The 24,217-nt window shown below is 38.7% G+C and overlaps 1 protein-coding gene across 17 annotated transcripts in view; it reads left to right on the top strand.

The window, feature by feature from the left end:
* The window catches only part of PHTF1 (putative homeodomain transcription factor 1), an 87,128-nt gene that overhangs the window by 27,133 nt on the left and 35,778 nt on the right, over nucleotides 1-24,217 (top strand). For 14 of the 17 annotated variants that reach the window (XR_011259252.1, XR_011259253.1, XR_011259246.1 and 11 more), the window contains 8 exons: nucleotides 820-889; nucleotides 1,325-1,483; nucleotides 13,635-13,791; nucleotides 14,985-15,119; nucleotides 16,407-16,566; nucleotides 20,398-20,571; nucleotides 20,664-20,753; nucleotides 22,330-22,551. Coding sequence is in view for 7 of the 17 variants with exons in the window: in XM_069601116.1 (XP_069457217.1) it covers nucleotides 820-889; nucleotides 1,325-1,483; nucleotides 13,635-13,791; nucleotides 14,985-15,119; nucleotides 16,407-16,566; nucleotides 20,398-20,571; nucleotides 20,664-20,753; nucleotides 22,330-22,551 (1,167 nt within the window). In the remaining 10 variants the exon portion in view is untranslated. The remainder of the gene's footprint in view (nucleotides 1-819; nucleotides 890-1,324; nucleotides 1,484-13,634; nucleotides 13,792-14,984; nucleotides 15,120-16,406; nucleotides 16,567-20,397; nucleotides 20,572-20,663; nucleotides 20,754-22,329; nucleotides 22,552-24,217) is intronic. The other 3 variants (XM_069601137.1, XM_069601152.1, XM_069601128.1) reach the window with 1 other exon arrangement.

Genomic DNA, 24,217 nt, shown 5'->3' with positions numbered 1-24,217 from the left:
TGTGCCCCAAGAACACCGATAGAGCAGTGACTCCCTGCAGAGACGGGGAAGGGGAGTATCAGGGAGTGAGAAGTTCTGGGCTGATAGACATGCAGCAGGCCCAGACAGCAACTCCTCCAATTGTAGCGGCAAGATAGAGGGGTCCTGGGAAGGGAGTTTCCAAGAATTTTTTTTTCTTTAGAGAAAAAAAAGACTTATTTAATTTTCTGGCATTTGAGTATTTGGAAACTGATAAATTATTTTCACTGACGTCATAGAATAAATGGAAAAATACAGCACACAAGGAATCATTCATAAACAACTAATTACTGATTTGCCAGAAATTAATTGACTATATTGTGAGGATAAATGTTTTTGGGTGGAAGTTAGGTTGTAGGAGTTAGTGCTGTGTAAGAGAGCTTAATTCTCATATATTAGGAGTGCATAGATTTTTAAAATCAATAAATTGAAAAATAGCAGTATAAACATATTATTTAGACCTATGTAAGTAAACAAGAAAAAGGGCTAAAAAAGATGAAAGCTATTTTTTTTTTTAATGAATAAAATTGGGAGAAGTGGGTAAGGTGGGTTAGGGACTACCTATTTTTCACTTACTGACCTTTTGGTACTGTTTGATTATTTTTAAAGATAGTAAAAGTATATGCATGTGTTACTTGATAAAACTTAAATACTAATAACAGATTCCTTTAAGGAGCATTAGGATTAAATGTACCCAGTAAAAGGGAGTCAGGAATAGAGAAAAAAGATGTAAGCTTATCTTTTGTTTTAAAGGGTATTCTTAAAACTTTATCTCTGTTTTTTTGTTTTGCTTAATTCTAGGGCTTCAAAAACAAACCAAAAAAGATGGGTCACATAAAGGCAGACTTGATTGATGTTGACTTAATCAGAGGTGAGTTCTAAGTTGACTTGTTTCTTGTAGGTATATCATTATGTTATTTCCTTGGAGTGCTAAAGATTCTTCTTAGATATCATCTCTACATGGTATGCTTTAATTCCCCAAAGTAGTGTTCTTCCCTCATCATCCCGGCTTTAGCATTCTTTCCCCTTTGCTTAAAACCGTGTGGCTATGTAAATTGCAAGGTTTCCGTGAGGGTGAAAGAGAGATGAACTTGGAGACCTACTGCTGTGTAATGAAGAAAAATATATTGTATATCATTCAAAGGAGGCTGACTGAGGTTAGTATATGTTTGGAACATCTAAGTGGATTCTTTTTAACTGAACAAGTTATGTGCTGATTTTTGCTCTCACTTGTTTTTAGTGTAGTGTTACAAGTGGGCGTTAGTGTATGAAAATGTTTGATGTTTTGTTTTATGTATGTTTAAAGGCTCAACATTTGCCAAAGCCAAACCTGAAATTCCATGGACATCTCTGACTCGGAAGGGGCTTGTTCGAGTTGTGTTTTTTCCACTTTTCAGCAATTGGTGGATTCAAGTTACCTCTTTAAGAATCTTTGTTTGGCTGCTACTGCTTTACCTCATGCAAGGTAATTGGAGAAGTTTGGATAAACTATGAGTTTCTTTTTGCTGCTTATGCTATTACATCATGCAGACCTTACTGTTCCTATATTTATCCTTTCATTTGATGGGTTCACGTACAAAAAAATGAAGGGACATTCACTATTAGGAGATCATCTTAAATTTATTTGTTCAGAGAGAGCAGATATGATTGTCTAACTCTCCTCTCTTCAATTTCTTTCTACCTGTCTCATTGACCAGACCTTTGTAAACTTTTCTTCTGACTGAGCTTTGAATCCTCAAAGTTAGATCCCAGATTCTTTTTTCTAGGTACTCTTATCAAGCCTTGTTCCTTTAACAAGGTGATTCTCAAAGTAGTATTTTCAGACTGACCTCTGCTGAACTTCAGGCTTGTAAAGTGAAAGTGAAAGTGAAGTCGCTCAGTCGCGTCCAACTCTTTGGGACCACATGGACTATAGTCTACCAAGCTCCTCTGTATATGGGATTTTCCAGGCAAGAGTACTAGAGTGGTTTGCCATTTCCTTCTCCAGGGGATCTTCCCAACCCAGGGATCAAACAAAAGCCATCTGCCTATTTGACATTTCCATATGAAGATTTAATAGGTATTTTGAACTTGAGTTATATTTGGATATAATTGAATTTTAATTTTTTTACAGTCTTCTTTTGTACACACTGAACTGGACATGGAACAACAGACTGGTTCCAAATAGGAACAGGAGTACGTCAAGGCAGTCTATTGTCACCCTGCTTATTTAACTTATATGCAGAGTGCATCATGAGACATGCTGGGCTGGAGGAAGCATAGGCGGGAATCAAGATTGCCAGGAGAAATATCAATAACCTCAGATATGCAGATGACACCACCCTTATGGCAGAAAATGAAGAAGAACTAAAGAGCCTCTTGATGAAAGTGAAAGAGGAGAGTGAAAAAGTTGGCTTAAAGTTTGAAGAAACTTAAAGTTCTTAGACATTTCTTTCTTTCTTAAAGAAAACGAAGATCATGGCATCTGGTTCCATCACTTCATGGGAAACAGTGGCTGACTTTATTTTTGGGGGCTCCAAAATCACTGCAGATGGTGATTGCAGCCATGAAATTAAAAGACTTACTCTTTGGAAGGAAAGTTATGACCAACCTAGACAGCATATTGAAAAGCAGAGACATTACTTTGCCAACAAAGGTCCGTCTAGTCAAGGCTATGGTTTTTCCAGTAGTCATGTATGGATGTGAGAGTTGGACTGTGAAGAAAGCTGAGTGCCGAAGAATTGATGCTTTTGAATGGTGGTGTTGGAGAATATTCTTGAGAGTCCCTTGGACTGCAAGGAGATCCAACCAGTCCATCCTAACGGAGATCAGTCCTGAGTGTTCATTGGAAGGACTGATGTTAAAGCTGAAACTCCAGTACTTTGGCCACGTCATGTGAAGAGATGACTCATTGGAAAAGACCCTGATGCTGGGAAAGATTGAGGGTAGGAGGAGAAGGAGGACAGAGGATGAGATGGTTGGATGGCATCACCAACTCAATGGATATGGGTTTGGGTAGACTCTGAGAGTTGGTGATGGACAGGGAGGCCTGGTGTACTGCAGTTCATGGGGTCGCAAAGAGTCAGACTGAACTGAACTGATTCTTCTTCAGATCTTCCCCCATTTCATTAAATGATTCCATCAAGCACCCAATTTTCAAGTGAAAAATTAAGTCTTCCTGTTCTACCCTAATGGCTCAGAGGGTAAAGAATCTACCTTCAGTGCAGGAGACCTGGGTTTTATCTCTGGATTGGGAAGATCCCCTGGAGAAGGGAATGGCTACCTACTCCAGTATTCTTGCCTGAAGAATTCCATGGACAGAGGAGCCTGGTGGGCTGCAATCATGAAGTTGCAAAGAGTCAGACGCAACTGAGCGACTAATGCTTTCATTCCCTTCTACTCCGTCATCAACTCTCACATCCCATCTGTAACCATGTCTGTAAGTCTGACCTCCGACATATGTCTTGAGCACCTAACCCAGTCTCTGCTGCCACCATCATAGGCCGCAGCCCCAGCATGCCTTTGCCTTGATCACTGGAGCAATGTCTATTCTGAGTTTTCTATCTACCCATCATTCTTTTCACAACAGTTAGAGAAATCTTTTGAAATGGAGACTATATCACATTTCACTGCTTAAAACCCTTTAGTGACTTCTTATTGCTCTTAGAATAGAAGTCCACACCTCCTCACCAGGGCCTCCAGTGCCCTGTGTGGTTGCTCCGCGGCTGACCTCTTGGATGCCATGTCTCAGCACTTTCTTCCTTGCTGACTGCAGGCAGAGGCCTTTTTCTTTTCCTCACCCAGGGCTTTTGTTTCTGATTGAAATAATTGCAAGGCTTTTCACATGACTGTCTTTTCTCTCATCTTTAAGATCTGCACTCAGATGTAGCTTTCATAAACTTGCCGTATCTGTACTTTCTAAATAGTCCTGCCACCCCTCAGTCCCTGTCACAGGGGACTGTGTATCACACATCACTACCTGATGTTTTGTCTCTTCTCGCTATGTGTAGGGACCAAGTGTATGCTCTTCACTGTACTCTATTGCTTACCAGAAACATTTCCTGAAAAAGCAATGTAGATATAGTGATTCCTGAGCAGATAGATGTGAATTAGAACAAAGAGTAGGTGAAAGGGGAAGGTTGGGTTAGGGTGATAGAATTTGGGGTGATTTTTATTTTCTTTTATCTGCATCAGTTTTTAAAAATTGTCTTCAAAAATATAATTTAATTGGTGCATAATGTTCCATCATGTGGACACACCATCATTTCAAACTATTGAGTTGACCAAAAAGCTTTCTTGGGTTTTCTGTTAAGAAGTTATGGAAAAACTTGAGCAAACTTTTTGGCCAACCCAATATTTTAAAGTCTGTATGAGTCTGTCATAGGATTTACCATAAACACTTTTTATAACTATTTAATATTCCATTATATAAAAGTACCATAATTCACATAAGCTTTCTCATATAGCGAACATTTAGGTTGTTTTTAGTATTTTCCTATTAATTAATGCCATCATGAACAGAATTTTTCATATATTATATATTTGGAGTTTATTCTCTGAAATAGAATTAACAGATCAAAGACCTTAAACATATTAAGATTTTTAGTGCATATAGTGAAACTGCTGGTCACAATTCTTTTGGAAAGTAGTAGATTGTCTTTTACCACAATCTTAATAGCATTATCATAATTTTAAAAATTATTACCTAATTTGATATACAAAAGTTAGTATTTTGCTTGTTTAATTTGCATTTCTTTGGTTACTTGTAAGGATGAAGTTAAATATTTTCCCACATGTTTGTTATTAAAGAATTTCCTTTCTTGTTGAGATAAATTATATATATTAAATTTTCATGTATGCTGTGGTCCATTTCTGGACCATATATTCTGTACCATCAATTTGCCTGGTTATTTTCATATCAGTGCCATATTTCTTTAATTACTGTAGCTAATTTAATATATAGTAACATTGAGCAGGACAAGTATTCCTCAGTTACTCTGTTTTTTTCAACATTTTCTCTTAAGTGTTCTTAACTTGCTTACTCTTTGCAAAATAATTTAGAATATTTCATCATGATCAAAGACCAAAAAGAATTGAAATTTGGACTGGAACTCCCCATACCCCACTCCAAAATATAGATATATATTTGAAGGGAATAGAAAATTGATACTTTTCTCCTTTTAGTCAAGTCTTCTATTATATCTTTTTGTAAAGCTTTGTAGGAATTAATTTTTTTCTTACAAGGCTTGCTTAGATCTTGTTAAGCTCATTTTTTTTCCCATATGGTAGAATACACATAAAATTTACCATCTAGCATTTTTAAGTATACAGTTCAGTGATATTAAGTGCGTTCACATTACTAGTCTGCCATTACCACCATCCACCTCCAGAGCTTTTTTCATTTTTCCAAATTGAAACTCTGTGCCCTTAAATCAATAATTCTCCACTTCCTCCTATCCCCAGCCCCAGACAACTACCATTCTGCTTTCTGACTATATGAATTTGACTCCTCTAGCTACCTCATATAAATAGAATCATACTGTATATCACTTAGCATAATGTCTTCAGGATTTATCCATCTGTAGCATGTGCCAATATTTCTTTCCTTTTTGAGGGTGAATAGTAACTGACTGTGTGTATAGACCACATTTTGTTTATGTATGTCATCCATCAGAGGATGCTTGAAAGTAAAAGTTGCTCAGTCATGTCCAACTCTTTGCAACCCCATGAGCTATACAGTCCATGGAATTCTGGAGTGGGTAGCCTTTCCCTTCTCCAGGGGATCTTCCCAACCCAGGGTTTGAACCCAGGTCTCCTGCACTGCAGGCGGATTCTTTACCAGCTGAGCCACAAGGGATGCCCAAAACTACTGGAATGGGTAGCCTAACTCTTCTCCAGTGGATCTTCCTGACCCAGGAATCAAACCAGGGTCTCCTGCATTGCAGGCGGATTCTTTACCAACTGAGCTATCAGGGAAGTTCCATATTAAAGGAAAATTGTTTTTATTTTTGTTGTTGCTGCTTTAGGTATGAAGCTTTTTATTTGCTTATGTATTTTAACTAATATTTGCAAGATTTTAGTTTGTATTAAAATTGTTATAACCAGCCGTTTTCTAAACTCTCATTTTTTCTAACAGTTTTTCAGTACTTCTCTCAGATTTTCTAATTATACAGCCAAATTGTTAGTGTAATGAAAAGTTGGTCTTTTACCACACATTTTATTTACTTTCATAGAATTAGTCTACATATTTAGAGCAGTGTTAACAGTAAGAGAAGTCACCCTGTTTTGTTTCTGTTCAGAATGGCTTCATTAATATGATGCATGTTGGTTTTGCTTATATGTTCTTTAGTGTATGTGCTGCCAAAGTGAGTGCTACTTATATCTTCTTTAGCATGTTAACAACATATTTTTATATTCCTAGTATTTTAGTAAAGATTGACATTTAAGATTAATTACAAATCAGGAACAGATGTTTAATTTTATGGAATGCTTTTTCACTTCTAGAATTGGACCAGACTTCACATGTTAAAGGCACAGTCCTTCCCAAGATACCAGCCTTACTTTGGGGATCCCTAGGGCTATCCTTACTCTGATCAGCCTTTCAGGGTCCCCCACTCATTCCCTCAGGTTTGATAATTCACCAGAATAACTCAAAAGCATTCAGGAAAGTGCTGTATTTACAGTTTTATTATAGCAGAAGGATACAAATTAGGAGAAATGTTCAGGGCAAAGTCTGGGCGGACTCCAATCAGGAAGTTTTTGTCATCTTTAGGGAAGTGTTACCTTCTAACCCAGGTGGATAGCAATATGCACAAGGTATGACCAGCCAGAGAAACTCACCTAAGCTTTGGAATTCAGAGTTTTCATTGAGGGTTTATTATGTAGGCCTGGCTGATTAAGTCACTGGCCATGGAATTAAACTCAGTCTTTAGCTCCTGTTCCCTCCCCAAAGATCAGGCTGATATAATGTAGCTCAGAGCCCCAGCCCTCTAATTACATAGTTGGTATTTCTGGTATGGCTACTCCTATTCTTAGTCATTTTATTGCATATATTACCTGGTGTGGTCCAAGGGACCCATCATGAAAACAAAGATACTTTCCAACACTTGGGAAATTCCAAGAGTTTAAGAGTTACCTCCCAGGAATCAGGGACAAAGGCCTTTTACACAATGGGTAATTGAGATGACATGTATGCACATGATCAAAACTACATCCTATTAAAATATTAAATTTCATAGATTCTGTCTCAGTCAGCAATTCCTTAAGTGCCTAACATGTCTGTGCCAAGTAATCTTTTAGGCTCTGAGAAAGATTTCCTACTCTCCTTTTAGCATAAACCCTATATGGTCTTGGTGAATTATTCTTTTGCTATATTGTAAAATTTACATTGAAGTATTTTAATCATTCATTCAACAAATAATTGCCTGTGTACTCTGTGCCAGATACTATCTTGGTATGGCAGTGAACAAAATAGACAAATATCCTTGCCTTCATGGTACTTAACATTTTAGAGGTAAATTTGTATCCATGTTCACGAGTCTGCGAGGTCTGTAGTTTATTGTTTTCTTGCTGCTGTTATGTTTGTTGGGTATCAGGGTATTGTTGTTGTTCAGTTGCTCAGTCATGTCTGACTCTTTGCAACCCCATGGACTGCAGCATACCAGGCTTCCCTGTCCTTGACTATCTCCCAGAATTTGCTCAAACTCACATCAGTGAGTCAATAATGCCATCCAACCATCTCCTCGTCTGCCTTCCCTTTCTGCTGCCCTCAGTCTTTCCTAGCATCAGGGTCTTTAGCAACAAATAGTCTCTTCACATCATATGGCTAAAGTATTAGAGCTTCAGCCTCAGCTCTTCACATCATATGGCCAGAGTATTGGAGCTTCAGCTTCAGCATCAGTCCTTCTAATGAATATTCAGGACTGATTTCCTTTACGATGAACTGGTTGGATCTCCTTACTGTCCACGGGACTCTCAAGAGTCTTCTCCAACACCACAGTTCAAAAGCATCAGTTCTTCAGCACTCAGCCTTCTTTATGGTCCAACTCTCACATCTATACATGACTACTGGAAAAACCAGAGCTTTGACTAGATGGACCTTTGTCTGCAAAGTGAGTGATGTCTCTGCTTTTTAATACACTGTCTAGGTTTGTCATGGCTTTTCTTCCAAGGAACAAGTATCTTTTAATTTCATGGCAGTAGTCACCATCACAATGATTTTGGGGCCCAAGAAAATAGTCTGTCACTGTTTCCATGTTTTCCCCATCTATTTGCCATGAAGTGATGGGACCAGATGCCATGATCTTAGTTTTTTGAATGTTGAATTTTAAGCCAGCTTTTTCAGTCTTCTCTTTTACCTTCATCAAGAGGTTCTTTACACTTTCTGCCATTAGGGTGGTGTCATCTGCGTATCTGAGGTTATTGATATTTCTTTCCAGCAATCTTGATTCCAGCTTGTGTTTCATCCAGCCTGGCATTTCGCATGATGTACTCTGCATATAAGTTAAATAATCAGGGTGACAATATGCAGCCTTGATGTACTCCTTTCCCAATTTTGGGCCAGTTTTGTTGTTCCATGTTTGGTTCTAACTGTTTCTTCTTGATCTACATACACATTTCTCAAGAGGCAGGTCAGGTGGTCTGGTATTCCCATCTCTTGAAGAATTTTCCACAGTTTGTTGTGATCCACGCAGTCAAAGGCTTTAACGTAGTCACTGAAGCAAAAAGTTTTTCTGAAATTCTCTTGCTTTTTTATGATCCAGTGGATGTTGGCAATTTAATCTCTGGTTCCTCCACCTTTTCTTAATCCAGTTTGTGCATCTGAAAATTGCTGATTCACATACTGTTGAAGCCTGACTTGAAGGATTTTGAGCATTTCCTTGCTAGCAAGTGAAATGAGTGCAATTGTGTGATAGTTGGATATTCTTTGGCATTGCCCTTCTTTGTGATTGGAATGAAAACTGACCTTTTCCAGTCCTGTGGCTACTGCTGAGTTTTCCAAATTTGCTGGCATATTGAGTACAGCACTTTCACAGCATCACCTTTTAGGATTTGATATAGCTCAGCTGGAGTTCCATCACCTCCACTAGTTTTGTTTATAGTAATGCTGCCTGAGGCCCACTTGACTCACACTCCGGGATGTCTGGCTCTAGGTAAGTAACCACACCATCATAGTTGTCTGGGTCATTAAGATGTTTTTTGTACAGTTTTTCTATGTATTCTTGCCACCTCTTTTTAATATCTTATGCTTCTGTTAGACCCATACTGTTTCTGTCCTTTATTGTGCCCATCTTTGCATGAAATGTTCCCTTGTTATTTCTAATTTTCTTGAGATATCTAGTCTTTCCCATTCTATTGTTTTCCCCTATTTCTTTGCATTGTTCACTTAAGAAGGCTTTCTTATCTTTTGTTGATATTCTTTGAAACTCTACATTCAGATAGGTATATCTTTCCTTTTCTCCTTTACCTTTAGCTTCTCAGACAACCATTTTGCCTTTTTGCATTTCTTTTTCTTGGGGATGTTTTGGTCACCACTTCCTGTAAAATGCTGTGAACCTCCATCCATAGTTCTTCACGGACTCTATCAGATCCTATCCTTTGAATCTGTGCGTCACTTACATTCTATAAACAGAAAGGATTTGATTTAGGTCATACCTGATTGGCCTAGTGGTTTTTCCCTACTTTCTTCAATTTAAGTCTGAATTTGGCAATAAAGAGCTCATGATCTGAGACACAGTCAACTCTAGGTCTTGTTTTTGCTGACTGTATAGAGCTTCTCTATCTTTGGCTGCAAAGAATATAATCAGTCTGATTTTACTACTGACCATCTGGTGATGTCCATGTGTAGAGTCATCTCTTGTGTTGTTGAAAGAGGGTGTTTGCTATGACCAGTGCATTCTCTTGGCAAAACTATTAGCCTTTGCCCTATTTCATTTTGTACTCCAAGACCAAACTTGACTGTTACTCCAGGTATCTCTTGACTTCCTACTTATTTGCATTCCAATCCTTTATGATGAAAAGGACATCTTTTTTTTTGCTGTTAGTTCTAGAAGGTCTTGGAGAAGGCAATGGCACCCCACTCCAGTACTCTTGCCTGGAAAATCTCATGGACGAAGGAGCCTGGTGGGCTGCAGTCCATGGGATTGTGAAGATTCAGACACGACTGAGCAACTTCACTTTCACTTTTCACTTTCATGCACTGGAGAAGGAAATGGCAACCCACTCCAGTGTTCTTGCCTAGAGAATCCCAGGGATGGGGGAGCCTGGTGGGCTGCCGTCTGTGGGGTCGCACAGAGTTGGACACGACTGAAGCGACTTAGCGGTAGCAGCTAGAAGGTCTTGTAGATCTTCATGGAACCATTCTTCTTCAGCATTAGTAATTGGGGCATAGACTTAGATTACTGTAATGTTGAATAGTTTGCCTTGAAAATGAACCGAGGTGATTCTGTCTTTTTTGAGATTGTATCCAAGTACTGCATTTTGAACTCTTTTGTTGGCTATAAGGGCCACTCTATTCCTCTAAGGATTTCTTGCCCAAAATAGTAGATATAATGGTCATTATAATTAAATTTGCCCATTCCTGTCCATTTGAGTTCACTGATTCCTAAAATGTCGATTTTCACACTTTTTTTGGAATGTATAATATTTAGAATTTATTTAAAGTGTACAATGCAATGCAATTGACATATATATACACCTGTGAAAATATAATCAAGGTATATAATAAATCAAGGTAATGAGCAAATCCACCATTCCCCAAAGTTTTCATTTGCCCATTTATAATTCATCCCTTTCCTCTGTCTCCTTTGTTCTCTCTTAGAAATCACTTATCAGCTTTCTACTAATACAGATTAGTTTGTACTTTCTAGAATTTTGTATAAGTAGAATAGGATTTGTGCTCTCTATTTGATTGACTTATTAGGAAAATTATTTTGAAATTCACTCATGTTTTTGTATGCATCTGTACTTGATTCCCATTGCTGAGTAGCATTCCATTTTCTGAATAGGACATAGTTTGTTTATATTTTCACCTGTTGCTGGATATTTGAATTTTTTCAATATGGGACTATTACAAATATAACCGCTATGAGTATTCAGATACAAATGTTTGTGTGCACACATTCTTTCATTTCTCTTGGCTAATACCTAAGAGAGTAATGACTTGATCTAAAGGTACTCCCAACATTCCATGTCTTTCCTTACTCCCAAGTAATGAACCTGGGCACTTTGCCTATTGTATAAAAACCGTGCAGTTTTCTAGGTTCATTTAATTCCCCTACCCTTTACAAATAGATGGGGAAACAGTGGAAACAGTGTCAGACTTTATTTTTGGGGGCTCCAAAATCACTGCAGATGGTGATTACAGCCATGAAATTAAAAGACGCTTACTCCTTAGAAGGAAAGTTATGACCAACCTAGATAGCATATTAGAAAGCAGAGATATTAGTTTGCCAACAAAGGTCCATCTAGTCAAGGCTATGGTTTTTCCAGTGGTCATGTATGGTTGTGAGAGTTGGACTGTGAAGAAAGCTGAGCACCAAAGAATTGATGCTTTTGAACTGTGGTGTTGGAGAAGACTCTTGAGAGTCCCTTGGACTGCAAGAAGATCCAACCAGTCCATTCTAAGGGAGATCGGTCCTGGGTGTTCTTTGGAAGGAATGATGCTGAAGCTGAAACTCCAATACTTTGGCCACCTCATGCGAAGAGTTGACTCATTGGAAAAGACTCTGATGCTGGGAGGGATTGGGGGCAGGAGGAGAAGGGGACGACCGAGGATGAGATGGCTGGATGGCCTCACTGACTCGATGGACATGAGTTTGAGTGAACTCTGGGAGTTGGTGCTGGACAGGGAAGCCTGGCGTGCTGCAATTCATGGGGTTGAAAAGAGTTGGACACGACTGAGCGACTGAACTGAATTGAACCCTTTACAATACAGTTGCCATATGCATTATAAGTACATATATTATAAACCCCACAAGATAACAATTTTTGTTTTAAATCAGCCTGTACATTTGAAGTAGAGTAAAATGACAAATTGTGTTTAATTTTACCAAGGTATTTACCATTTGCAATACTCTTCATCCTTCTTGAGGATCCGCATTTTAAGGAATAGAAGTAATGCAGGCCTTTGGTGAGAAATGCTTAGTATTTTAATCTGAAATATTTTTGTTTTACTGTTGCATAAAGGTTATTTTTTCTGGGCAGCGAGTGGAGGGTGGAACATGTATTGCTGCTGTTATTTTCCAACACTGCTGCGATGTCTCAGTGTCTTCAGCCCTTTACTCCTTCAGTGTTCACTCTTGCCATCTCCTGTTTGACTATTTCCAATTTACCTTGATTTATGGACATAACATTCCAGGTTCCTATGCAATATTGTTCTTTACAGCATTGAACTTTACTTACCACCCGACATATCCAACACTGGGTGTCATTTCCACTCTGGCTCATCCTCTTCATTCTTCCTGGAGCTATTTCTCTCCTCTTCTCCATTGGCATATTAGACACCTACTGACCCGGGAGGTTCATCTTTCAGTATCATATATTTTTGCCTTTTCATACTGTTGATGGGGTTTTCAGGGCAAGAATGCTCTTCAGGGTATTGCTGCTGCTGCTGCTGCTGCTAAGTCACTTCAGTCGTGTCTGACTCTGTGCGACCCCATAGACGGCAGCCCACCAGGCTCCCCCATCCCTGGGATTCTCTAGGCAAGAACACTGGAGTGGGTTGCCATTTCCTTTTCCAATGCGTGAAAGTGAAAAATGAAAGTGAAGTCGCTCAGTCGTGTCCGACTCTTCATGACCCCATGGACTGCAGCCCACCAGGCTCCTCCATTCATCGGATTTTCCAGGCAAGAGTACTGCAGTGGGGTGCCATCGTCTTCTCCACTTCAGGGTATTAGAGAATGAAATTAATCTTTCCCCACATAGAAAAGTTCGTATAGCACAAGAATCATCTTTATGTGCAAGTCTGAAAGAACTAATCTGTGAACTTGTATCTGGAAGTTTTGGGAGATAATTTATAATATTTTTCTGTTTCATTTTTTATATCTTTGGACATTTCATACATACAGAGAGGCAATGTAGCATAGTAGTTAACAGTAAGGACTCTAGGAATTCCCTGTTGGTCTAGTGGTTAGGGCTCCATGCTTCCACTGCAGTGGCCTGGGTTCTTTCACTGGTCTGGGAACTAAGATCTCACATGACACACTGTGCAACCACCCCTGGCCCCCACCTCCCAAAAAGATTCTGGAGCCTAGCTGCCTGGGTTCAAATCTTAGATCTACTAATTGCTACATGTAACTCTAGGCCTTGGAAAATACTGTTCCTCTGAGCAGAGCAACAGTACAAAGGATTATACAGCAGCTAGTTGTTTCGTGGTGGAAATATCTAGAAATACCTAGACTATCATATTGCCAGAAAGGCATATCCTCTGGACACATCATTTTTCACTTGCTCTGTGATCTAGGGCTTCAGGTTTTCACCCAGCTAATGTGCAGGTGGATTGTACTGAAGGAAATTATGTGCTTTAACCTGTATACTTTTTACATGACAGATTTTTGGAGAAATAATCTGTATGGTTATTAGAACTGATTTTAAAGATGAGCCCTAATGGTTTCTATTTTGAAACCTTTTCTTTTCAGTGATAGCACTCGTGTTATATTTTATGATGCCTATCGTGAATGTAAGTGAAGTCCTCGGACCCTTGTGCCTTATGTTACTCATGGGAACTGTCCACTGTCAAATTGTGTCTACTCAGATAACAAGGCCATCAGGGAACAATGGAAATCGGAGAAGAAGGTGAGATAAGAAGTTACACTTGTGGTTGTGTATTTTCTAGGAGAGCCATTGTAGAACAAAATCTTGAAGTAAATTAATAAATAAGAAGTCTTCCTCTTTTGCATATTTTTTCATTATTTTTTTTGGCTGAAAGAAATGAGTGCTTTACTTTTACTTTTCTCCCTGATGCTAAGAAACTTTGTCATAAACTTTTAATCGGGAGCGGGTCATTCAGTACAGTTGTTTAAAAGGAAAATTCCTATACTGTATTATTCCTTACTAAAATTTACCTTAAATGATGATTTTTGTAAAGCATTCTTCACAATTCAGTCTTAAAATTTGGTGAAAATTCACTATATACAAGGATCTTAGTATGTCTGATTAATAGTATTAATGTTCTTACCTTTTTTCAATAGTAAATAAAAAGAGTTGTTTTCTACATGTTCTAAACTTTTAATAAAGATTTAACTTTTCTGCACATTGGATTCCTGTCATGTCTTTACTGATCATGTGCTGTGTATGGGTTTTGGAACTGTTAAACGTTTTTAAAGTATATATGGCGTTATCTTCCACAAGTCATCTTTCCTCAGAGTATTGATAGGTTTTTGTTCCCCCAAGGAGTTTTAAGATTTTTTCATTTGGTGCAAAGAATTTCAACATATTTATACTTGTTTTTGAATGTTATTTTCTATACATGTTTTTTTTTCTCCCCAGAAAAGAATATTCCTTGAAAATTCAGTTTAATTGATTTAATGTTTTCTAAAGAAATTAAATGTTTTGTTGTGTCTCATTGGTATTTATAGGATGTATCTTTTCACTTCATAGGATAGCCAAAAAAAATGATTGCTTGCTATTATTTCATGTTTCCCTGATTAAATGTGCCAAATGGGTAGATTTCTGACATCCATATTTAAAGAAATTGTTCATTTTTTTTTAGTGTTTCCTGAAAAGACTATTGATCATATATAAGAATATTTTCCTGCTAGTAATATTTTTGAATAGCAGTTCTGTTTCTTTAATGAATGAACAAAATGATACCCTTTGGTATCTTTGGAATCTGTTTTTGCCCTTAAATCAGAAATGTTCATGCATAATTTATCCTCATTATGAGAAGTTCATTATACTTAATTTCAGGTGGTAAATGGTAGGGATATTCTAAGCAGAAATAGAAAAGGTCTTGAATAATCTGAAGTTGTTGAAATATTTTTTTGTAGAAAATTACGAAAAACTGTGAATGGTGATGGGAGCCGAGAAAATGGAAATAACTCCTCTGATAAAGCCAGAGGAGTGGAAACTTTGGAATCTGCACCCCTTAATGGTAGTTTTTGGAGGACTCTCTTTGGCAACAGGTGGGAAGTCTTATTAATACTTCCCACTTATTAATACTTCCCAATTTTCACATTTTCACCAAATTAATACTTATTAATACTTCCAATAAAATGGAAGTTTTACTTGTTTTTGTGTTCACTTTAGTGTTTGCATAGTATATAACCTGATTAGGCTTTAGGAGTATGCAGTGTAAGCATATTATCATAGTGGTGTGATTTTTAAAAGTTCTAGAATGGTTTTCTTATTCACAGTGTCCCCAGTGTCTGCCGTATTACCCGTAAGTCCAGTTATCTACCATAAAAGTGTCCTTCTGTTTGATCTTTAATGGCATTTTAGACCACAAGATTACAGAAATATAAATACTCTCAAAGATTAAATATTTCAAGCCACATTGGCAAATATCTTGAGAGAAAGAAGAATTTTTAAGAGATGAGGTATTTTTCAGTGTGAGAGCTGATTCCTCTTTAGATGTGGGATGTAGGGCAGAGGCTGCTGTCAGTGGGCTGTAGGACAGAAAGGGAGATGAATCTAAGACAACTTCGACCTCCTACATGATTTTGTAGGTCATGACAGTGGTACTGTGACTCGAAGAAATACTTATTTTTGTCATATATTAATGTTGTGACTCAAAAGTAAAGTGTTCTGCAGCTTCATTTTTGAAGCCAAATTGTGTCCACATATTTTTCTAAAGATAAGTTAACACTCTTTCGTTGAAGCATTTGAGTTCTTTAGCTGAACACTGTGCTGGGCACTGCACTTTCCTCTTCTCAGTGATTTACCATCTTATTAGGAAAGTAAAACTAGCAGGTATGAGGCAGTCACAACAATGTAAGAATACCATGAATGGTACCACGCTGACTAAAGGCCGTGCAGTTCAGCAGATGGGATAGTTTTTCTGGGGTGAGACAGCCAGCAGGAGTCATGGAAGAGCTGAGAGTTACTGGGCTTTGAAGGACGGAAGCGGGAAAGACATCCTGTGAAGTGGCGCACACAGGCAATGTGAGGCAATGTGAGGGAGGGGTTGGCTTTGTGTTTGAGAGCAAGACTGTGAACCTACTTCCTTGCAAAACCAAAACGAACAGGATTCCTCTCAATTAACTGACCCAAGGCTTTGGAGACTAGAGAGAGAACTAGATTCTGGGTTCCTACACCCTTAGGAAAGCTGGAGAGCCAGAAAAACACGATTTCTGAATCTTCTTGATTTCCAGATTAACATATTCTACTCCTCAGAAGAAAAGTGGTTTCATGAAAGATACTACTTTCTGAAAACTAATTATTAATCATTTTTTTTTCCTTTAAAAAAATAGGATGAAAAGAGTTAAATTAATATGTAACAGAGGGACGGAAACTGACTATGATTCAGGTTGTCTGCATCCTATCATCAAGAAGAGACAGTGTCGACCAGAGATCAGAACGTGGCAAACAAGAGAGAAAGCGAAATTTTCCGATGGAGAAAAGGGCCGTAGGGTAAGATTTAGATGAGTATCAACATTACCTGGTCCTTTCCTTGTGTAAAATTTTCTATTCTTAGACTCTGCTAAAAGCATACAATAGATTCTAATAGATTTGTGTCATTTGAAACGTAAAACCAAAGGACATGACAAGGAGAACACCGTGAAGAATAATATGAAGATTTTACCTTATTCTTCCAGTTTCTAGGGCCAGAGCTTATTGTTGTATCTGCCCCTGGTCCAGACTTAGGAGGAGGCTGGTAGATTCAATGAACAGATTGGTGTAGAGGCTGCCATGTCATCTTCCAGAGAGGCAGGGATAGTGTGTGTTAAGGTTTGGGAAAATATTTTTATGTTTAGATAGAGCTGCTGTTCTGCTTTATGTCTAAAAATAGCTATACTTTTATGTTATAGTCATGAAATATTATTTGTTAGACTGTGGCATTTATGAATTATAAAAAGAGCTAATTTTTTTTGAGCCATTACTGCAATCAGGCACTATTCTAACTGATTTACATGTAATAACACACTTAATTGTTTCAACAGCTCTGTGAGATAGATGCTTTTATTTATTTTTTTTAATGTTTTAATGTCAGGATAATTGCTTTACAGATTTGTTGTTTTCTGTCATACATCAAGAATCAGCTATAGGTACATGCATGTCCCCTCCCTTCCAGACCTCCCTCCAATCTCCCTTCCCATCCTACCCCTACTGATTGTCACAGAGCCCTTGTTTGAGTTCCCAGAGTCTTTCAGCAAATTCCCATTGGCTATCTATTTTACATATGGTATTGTAAATTTCTGTGTTACTCTCTCCATACATCTCCCCTTCTCCCTTCTCTTGTCCCCCCATGTCCATAGGTCTGTTCTCTATGTCTGTTTCTCCATTCCTGCCCTGAAAATATATCATCAGTGCCATCTCTTTAGATTCCCTATATATGTGTCAGTATATGATATTTATATTTCTCTTCTTGACTTACTTCACTCTGTATAATAGGGTCTAGGTTCATCCACCTCATTAGAACGGATTCAAATGCATTCCTTTTTGTGGAAGAAACTCCTCAGGAAGGCTGAGTAGTATTCCATTGTATGTATGTACCACAGCTTCTTTATCCATTCATCTGTAGATGGACATCTAGGTTGCTTGCATTTTCTAGCTATTTTAAATAGTGCTGCAGTGAACATTGGGGTACATGTGTCTTTTTCCAATTTTGATTTCCTCAGGGCATATTCCTAGGAGGGGATTGCTGGGTCATATGGTGGTTTTATTCCTAGCTTTTTAAGGAATCTCCATACCGCCTGCCATAGTGGCTGTATAAGTTTACATTCCCACCAGCAATGCAAGAGTGCTCCTTTTTCCCCACACCCTCTCCAGCATTTATTGTTTATAGACTTTTTGATGATGGCCATTCTGACTGGTGGTATCTCATTGTGGTTTTGGTTTGCATTTCTCTAGTAATGAGTGATGCTGAGCATCTTCTCATGTGCCTGTTAGCCATCTGTATGTCTTCTTTGGAGAAATGTCTCTTCAGATACCTTTCCCACTTTCTGATTGGTTTCTTTGCTTTTCTAGTATTGAGCTGTATAAGCTGCTTGTATATTTTGGGAATTCTTTGTCAGTTGTTTCCTTTGCTATTATTTTCTCCCATTCTGAGGGTTGTCTTTTCACCTGGTTTGTAGTTTCCTTTGCTGTGCAAAAGCTTTTAAGTTTAATTAGGTCCCACTTGTTTATTCTTGTTTTTATTTCCATTGATCTAGGAGGTGGGTCATAGAAGATCTTGCTTTGATTTATGTCATTGAGTGTTGTGCCTATGTTTTCCTCTAAGAGTTCATTTCTGGTCTTACATTTAGGTCTTGAATCCATTTTGAGTTTATCTTTGTGTATGGCCTTAGGTAGTGTTCTAATTTCATTCTTTTGCACGTAGATGTCCAGATGTCTCCCTTATTGAAGATACTGTCTTTGCCCCATTGTATATTCTTGCCTCCTTTGCCAAAAATAAGGTACCTGTAGATGTGTGGGTTTATCTCTGGGTTCTCTGTCTTGTTCCATTGGTCTATATTTCTGTTTTTGTGTCAGTACCATACTGTCTTGATGACTGTAGCTTTGTAGTATAGCCTGAAGTCAGGAAGGTTGATTACTCCAGCTCCATTCTTCTTTCTCAAGGCTTTGGCTACTCAGGGTCTTTTGTGTTTCCATATGAATTGTGAAAGTTTTTGTTCTAGTTCTGTGAAAAATGCCATTGGTAGTTTTGATAGGGATCACATTGAATCTGTAGATTGCATTTGGTAGTATAGTCATTTTCACAATATTGATTCTTCCTACCCAGGAACGAGGAATATCTCTTCATCTGTTTATGTCATCTTTGATTTCTTTAATTAGTGTCTTATAGTTTTCTGTATACAGGTCTTCTGTCTGTTTAGATAGGTTTATTCCTAGATACTTTATTCTTTTTGTTGCAGTGGTAAATGGTATTGATTCCTTAATTTCTCTTTCTGATTTTTCATTGTTAGTGTATAGGAATGCAAATGATTTCTGTGTATTAACTTTGTATCCTACGACTTTGCTGAATTCACTGATTAGCTCTAGTAATTTTCTGATAGTTTCTTTTGGGTTTTCTGTGTATAGTATCATGTCATCTGCAGACTGTGAGAGTTTTACTTCTTTTCTGATTTGGATCCTTTTATTTCTTTTTCTTCTATAATTGCCATAGCTAGGACTTCTAGAACTATGTTGAATAATAGTGGTGAGAGTGGACATCCTTGTCTTGTTCCTGACCTTAGAGGGATTTATTTATTGTCATCACCTGTCCGATGAGGAACTTGAGGCCCAAAGAGACTTAATTACTTACCTAAAGCTACATTGGTGAAAGTGAAAGAGGAGAGTGAAAAAGTTGGCTTAAAGCTCAACATTCAGAAGACTAAGATCATGGCATCTGGTTCTATCACTTCATGGGAAATAGATGGGAAAACAGTGGAAACAGTGTCAGACTTTATCTTTTTGGGCTCCAAAATCAGTGCAGATGGTGACGGCAGCCATGAAATTAAAAGACGCTTACTCCTTGGAAGGAAAGTTACGACCAACCTAGATAGCATATTCAAAAGCAGAGATATTACTTTGCCAACAAAGGTCCATCTAGTCAAGGCTATAGTTTTTCCAGTGGTCAAGTATGGATGTGAGAGTTGGTCTGTGAAGAAAGCTGAGCACCAAAGAATTGATGCTTTTGAACTGTGGTGTTGGAGAAGACTCTTGAGAGTCCCTTGGACTGCAAGGAGATCCAACCAGTTCATTCTAAAGGAGATCAGCCCTGGGATTTCTTTGGAAGGACTGATGCTGAAGCTGAAACTCCAATACTTTGGCCACCTGATGCGAAGAGTTAACTCATTGGAAAAGACTCTGATGCTGGGAGAGATTGGGGGCAGGAGGAGAAGGGGACGAGAGAGGATGAGATGGCTGGATGGCATCACCGACTCAATGGACATGAGTTTGAGTGAACTCCGGGAGTTGGTGACGGACAGGGAGGCCTGGCGTGCTGTGATTCATGGGGTTGAAAAGAGTCGGACACGACTGAGCGACTGAACTAAACTGAACTGAAAGTTACATAGCTAATAAGTAGAAGAGCTGTGATTCAGACTTGACTTTGACTCAAGCCTTGTGCTTCTAACATCTACATTATTTAAATCATTTAGTTTCAAGAAAGCTTAATATTTTTCTTTATTAAGACCAGCGAATATGTAGGTCTGTTCAGCTTTGACTTAGTTTACTCTTATTGCTTCTTAGTTTTGTACACACAGCTTACTAGAGCCTTCTGGGCGGTCCCCTGTGAGGACATTGCTGCTCTCTTTGTAGGAGTCTTTTAGGCGTTTGGGTAATGGGATTTCAGATGATCTGTCAAGTGACGATGACGGTGAAGCCCAGACACAGATGATGATACTGCGGAGGAGTGTGGAAGGGGCCTCAAGTGACAACGGTTGTGAAATTAAGAGTAGAAGATCAATACTTTCAAGACACCTAAACACTCAGGTAATTTTTATTTTAGTTTATTAAAGCATTAATTCCCAACTAACAAAGTATTAACGTATTTTCCTGTCATTTGTGGTCTTGATTTTTGGCAGGTAAAAAAGACCACTTCCAAGTGGTGCCCTGTTGTGCGGGATTCAGATAGCCTGGCTGAATCAGAGTTTGAATCAGCAGCCTTCAGTCAGGTAATGTATCCTTTTTCAAGGCATATTCTTGAATGTAATAAGTTTATCCATTCCTGGTTTGTTTTTCTTTTTGGATGCACAGGAGGGGCTAGCAAATATACACATAACTTTAGGACAACCAATTGAAAAAAAAGAAAAAGGAATGGGTAAAGGACTTCCCAGTGTCTCAGATGGTAAAGAATTTGCCTGCAATGCAGGAGACCTTCATTTGATCCGTGGGTCAGGAAAATCTCCTGGAGAAGGGAATGGCTACTCAAGCATTCCAGTATTCTTGCCTGGAGAATTCCGTGGACAGAGCTGCTTGGTGGGCTACGGTCCATAGGGTCGCAGAGAGTCAGAAATGACTGAGTGACTGACACTTCAACTTTTTCCTCTGCCTTCAACTGTCTACCTATTTAGCAGCTTTTAAAAAAAAATCTGTCAGCTTTTATATGACTAGTCACCCAAGAAAAAGAATGAGCTCTTTGTCTTTGATCTGATCATAAAAGTATCATAGATGATGCCCAGAAAGAGATTCCTCAATCCCTAGATGATGAGAGCCAGAATGCTGGAGTGGGTAACCGTTTCCTTCTCCCTGGGTCTTCCCAACCCAGAGATTGAACCCAGGTCTCCTGCATTGCACACAGATTCTTTACTGTCTGAGCCACCAGGGAAACCCACTTAATATTCACTTGGAATATGGAGTTTATTCTTAAGCATTGTTTCTGTGTAAGTGGCATTGATGCTGAGGACAGATATTTGAGAAATGAGAAATGGGAGCAGTAAGTCTGCTTATCATGAAAGCTAATGGACATATTGTACATTTTCTGTGTTGTGCTTAGTTGCTCAGTCTTGTCTGACTCTTTGGAACCCCATGGACTATACTGGCCCCGTGGGATTTCTCCACGCAAGAATACTGGAGTGAGTTGCCATGCCCTCCTCCAGGGGATCTTCCCCACCCAGGGATCGAACCCAGGTCTCCCACATTGCAGGTGGATTCTTTACCATCTGAGCTTCCAGGGAAGCCCGTTGTACATTTGGGATGTTATAATTCAGAGATGAGGGGAGGAGATGGTGGTAGCTTTTGTTTTGATTGGAAGGTTGTTGGGTTGTGGAAAAACTTTCATATTTATGTTTATACTGCAGGAGAGCTGCAATGTCCATTCTTTCCTCTGCTTGATTACCCTTTTCCCTGTTTGGCTGAGTTCCCAGATGTGATTGTGTCTATGGTCAAGCTCACTGTACTTTGAGTAAAAGACACTTTGGGTGTGCCAGTAGGCTCAGCCACACCTACTCCCTCAGGATGTGTTTGCAGGAGTCACTCCCACCCCAGGGCGCCTCAGCTGAACAATCCTATGACTTGGCAATACTTCTCAGTGAGAGTCCTCTTTTATAGTCTCTTAAGAGTCATCAGAGTTCACGTTTAAATATGAAAGTGTATTATTGTTATGTGAAGTCTTGTCAACAAAGGCATGGTGATCAGTTTATGAGCATGCCAGTCATCACCATAGGTGCCTTGTTTTCATTTTATTTCAGATATAGTTGTTTTTAAAAATGAATGAAATTTTTTTTTTTGGTTTTTCTTTTTCCCTTAAAGGGCTCTAGGTCTGGCATGAGTGGTGGCTCTCGAAGCCTCAACATGTTGAGAAGAGACTCGGAGAGCACCCGCCACGACTCGGAGACGGAGGACATGTTATGGGATGACCTACTGCATGGCCCCGAGTGCCGGTCATCTGTCACCAGCGACAGTGAGGGGGCACATGTGAGCTCCCTTCACTCAGGGACCAAACGGGACCCCAAAGAGGATGTTTTCCAGCAGGTCTGTAAAGGTGACGATAATAATAGCTAATATTTACTGTGTACTTAGGCACCATATTATCTCTTTTAATTCTACAGTAACCCTATAAGGTGGGCCCTTATTATCCCTAATTTAGAGATGAAGAAATTGAGCGTAATTTGTAAGTGAAGATGTTGGGCTCAGTGCTCAGAAGAAAGCACTCTCTAATTCCCCCAACCTAACTGTTTCTTCCTGATACCTTTTCTTATTTTCCTTAGAATAATCCTTAATATTCATTTTATATGAGCAGGGTTGCAGTACCCTCACGTTGTATTTTCAGATATATCACAGCATTTTATGTGAATTACTAGGAGATGGCATTGCTTTCTTCTCTAATAATGTGTAAAGCAAGTGATGCTTTTAATTTCAGGTTCTGTTTTAGTATCATAAAATCAGATAGCCTGGAAATGGGGATTCTTAGGTTATTTCAGCCTTCCAGTCAATCTAGGAATTCATTCTTCAGAAATGTTTTTACTTTCTGTCATGTAGTAACAATAGTTCCTACTTCTTAGAAATACTGTGATATATCTAATGAGATAATTTAAAGTGCTTAGCACAAACTTGGCAAAGAGTAAGCAGCCAGTACATGTTAGCTTGGTTATTACTATTTCTGTCAGATAGTTGGTTACTCTCTACTTAAATACTTGTGGAGCTGCAATGATTATTTCATGAGCTTGTTCTGCTGCTGGCTGGACTGAATGATTAAAAAATGGTTTTCATATCAGCCCTTCCTATGCTTAATGCCAATGATTATGACTCTTCTTCGTTTTGTTTTTCTTTTCTTTCTTCCACAATGACTTAATAGTGGATGTTGGATATTCATTTGTTTAGTTATTGAATTTTCTTGATTCTAAGATACCTTAGATTTAGGTTATACATTATAATGGAAAACATTCTGCTTCATTAAATGTATACAATTTTCATAAACTGCCTGGAAACAACATATACTTTATCACTAAAGTTTTAAACTTTTCCCTCCAATTATGCTATCAAAATCTGAATCTGAATATTCTTTCCATTCAGTCTGAAGACTCATCTAAATTACATTAGCCTTTGGTAGTTATGCATAGCATCATGATGATTTCCACCTTTGTACTTTTGGGATTCACGGTATAATTTTAAGGCATATGTAAGAATAACTAGGTTAAGACGAAACTCACCATGTTAAGTAGAGTGCATCGTACCCCAGTTCTCCCACCTAACATGTTCTTCTTTTAGTCCCCATATCTCTAAATGCCACCACTAACCACCCAAGTCGGAAACCTTGGGGCCATTCTTGATGTCACCACTGCCCCCGCTCAACATCCCCCCCCCCACCATCCCCTGTATCTAATCTATCATCACATTTTCTCGATTCTGCTGTATAATACCTGCATCTGCTCATCTGTGTCCACCCTGCTTAGTGGATAGCTCTCATCTGGATCCTTACAACAGCTTCTCTAGCCTTGTTCCCTTTAGCTTCATTTTCCACACTACAGCCGGAATGATGCTTCTAAAACACAAATCTGGGACCTCCTGGTGGTCCAGTGGTTAAGAATCTGCCTTGCAATGCAAAGAACATGGGTTCAATCCCTGGTCAGGGAACTAAGATCCCCTATGCCTTGGGGCTGCTAAACCTGTGTATCACAGCTAGAGAGTCCACAGGCTC

Source organism: Ovis canadensis, chromosome 1 (assembly GCF_042477335.2).
Source record: "Ovis canadensis isolate MfBH-ARS-UI-01 breed Bighorn chromosome 1, ARS-UI_OviCan_v2, whole genome shotgun sequence".
Classification (NCBI taxonomy): domain Eukaryota; kingdom Metazoa; phylum Chordata; class Mammalia; order Artiodactyla; family Bovidae; genus Ovis; species Ovis canadensis.
The sequence above is the reverse complement of the archived record's forward strand: the minus strand, read 5'-3'. Positions and strand labels throughout refer to the sequence as shown.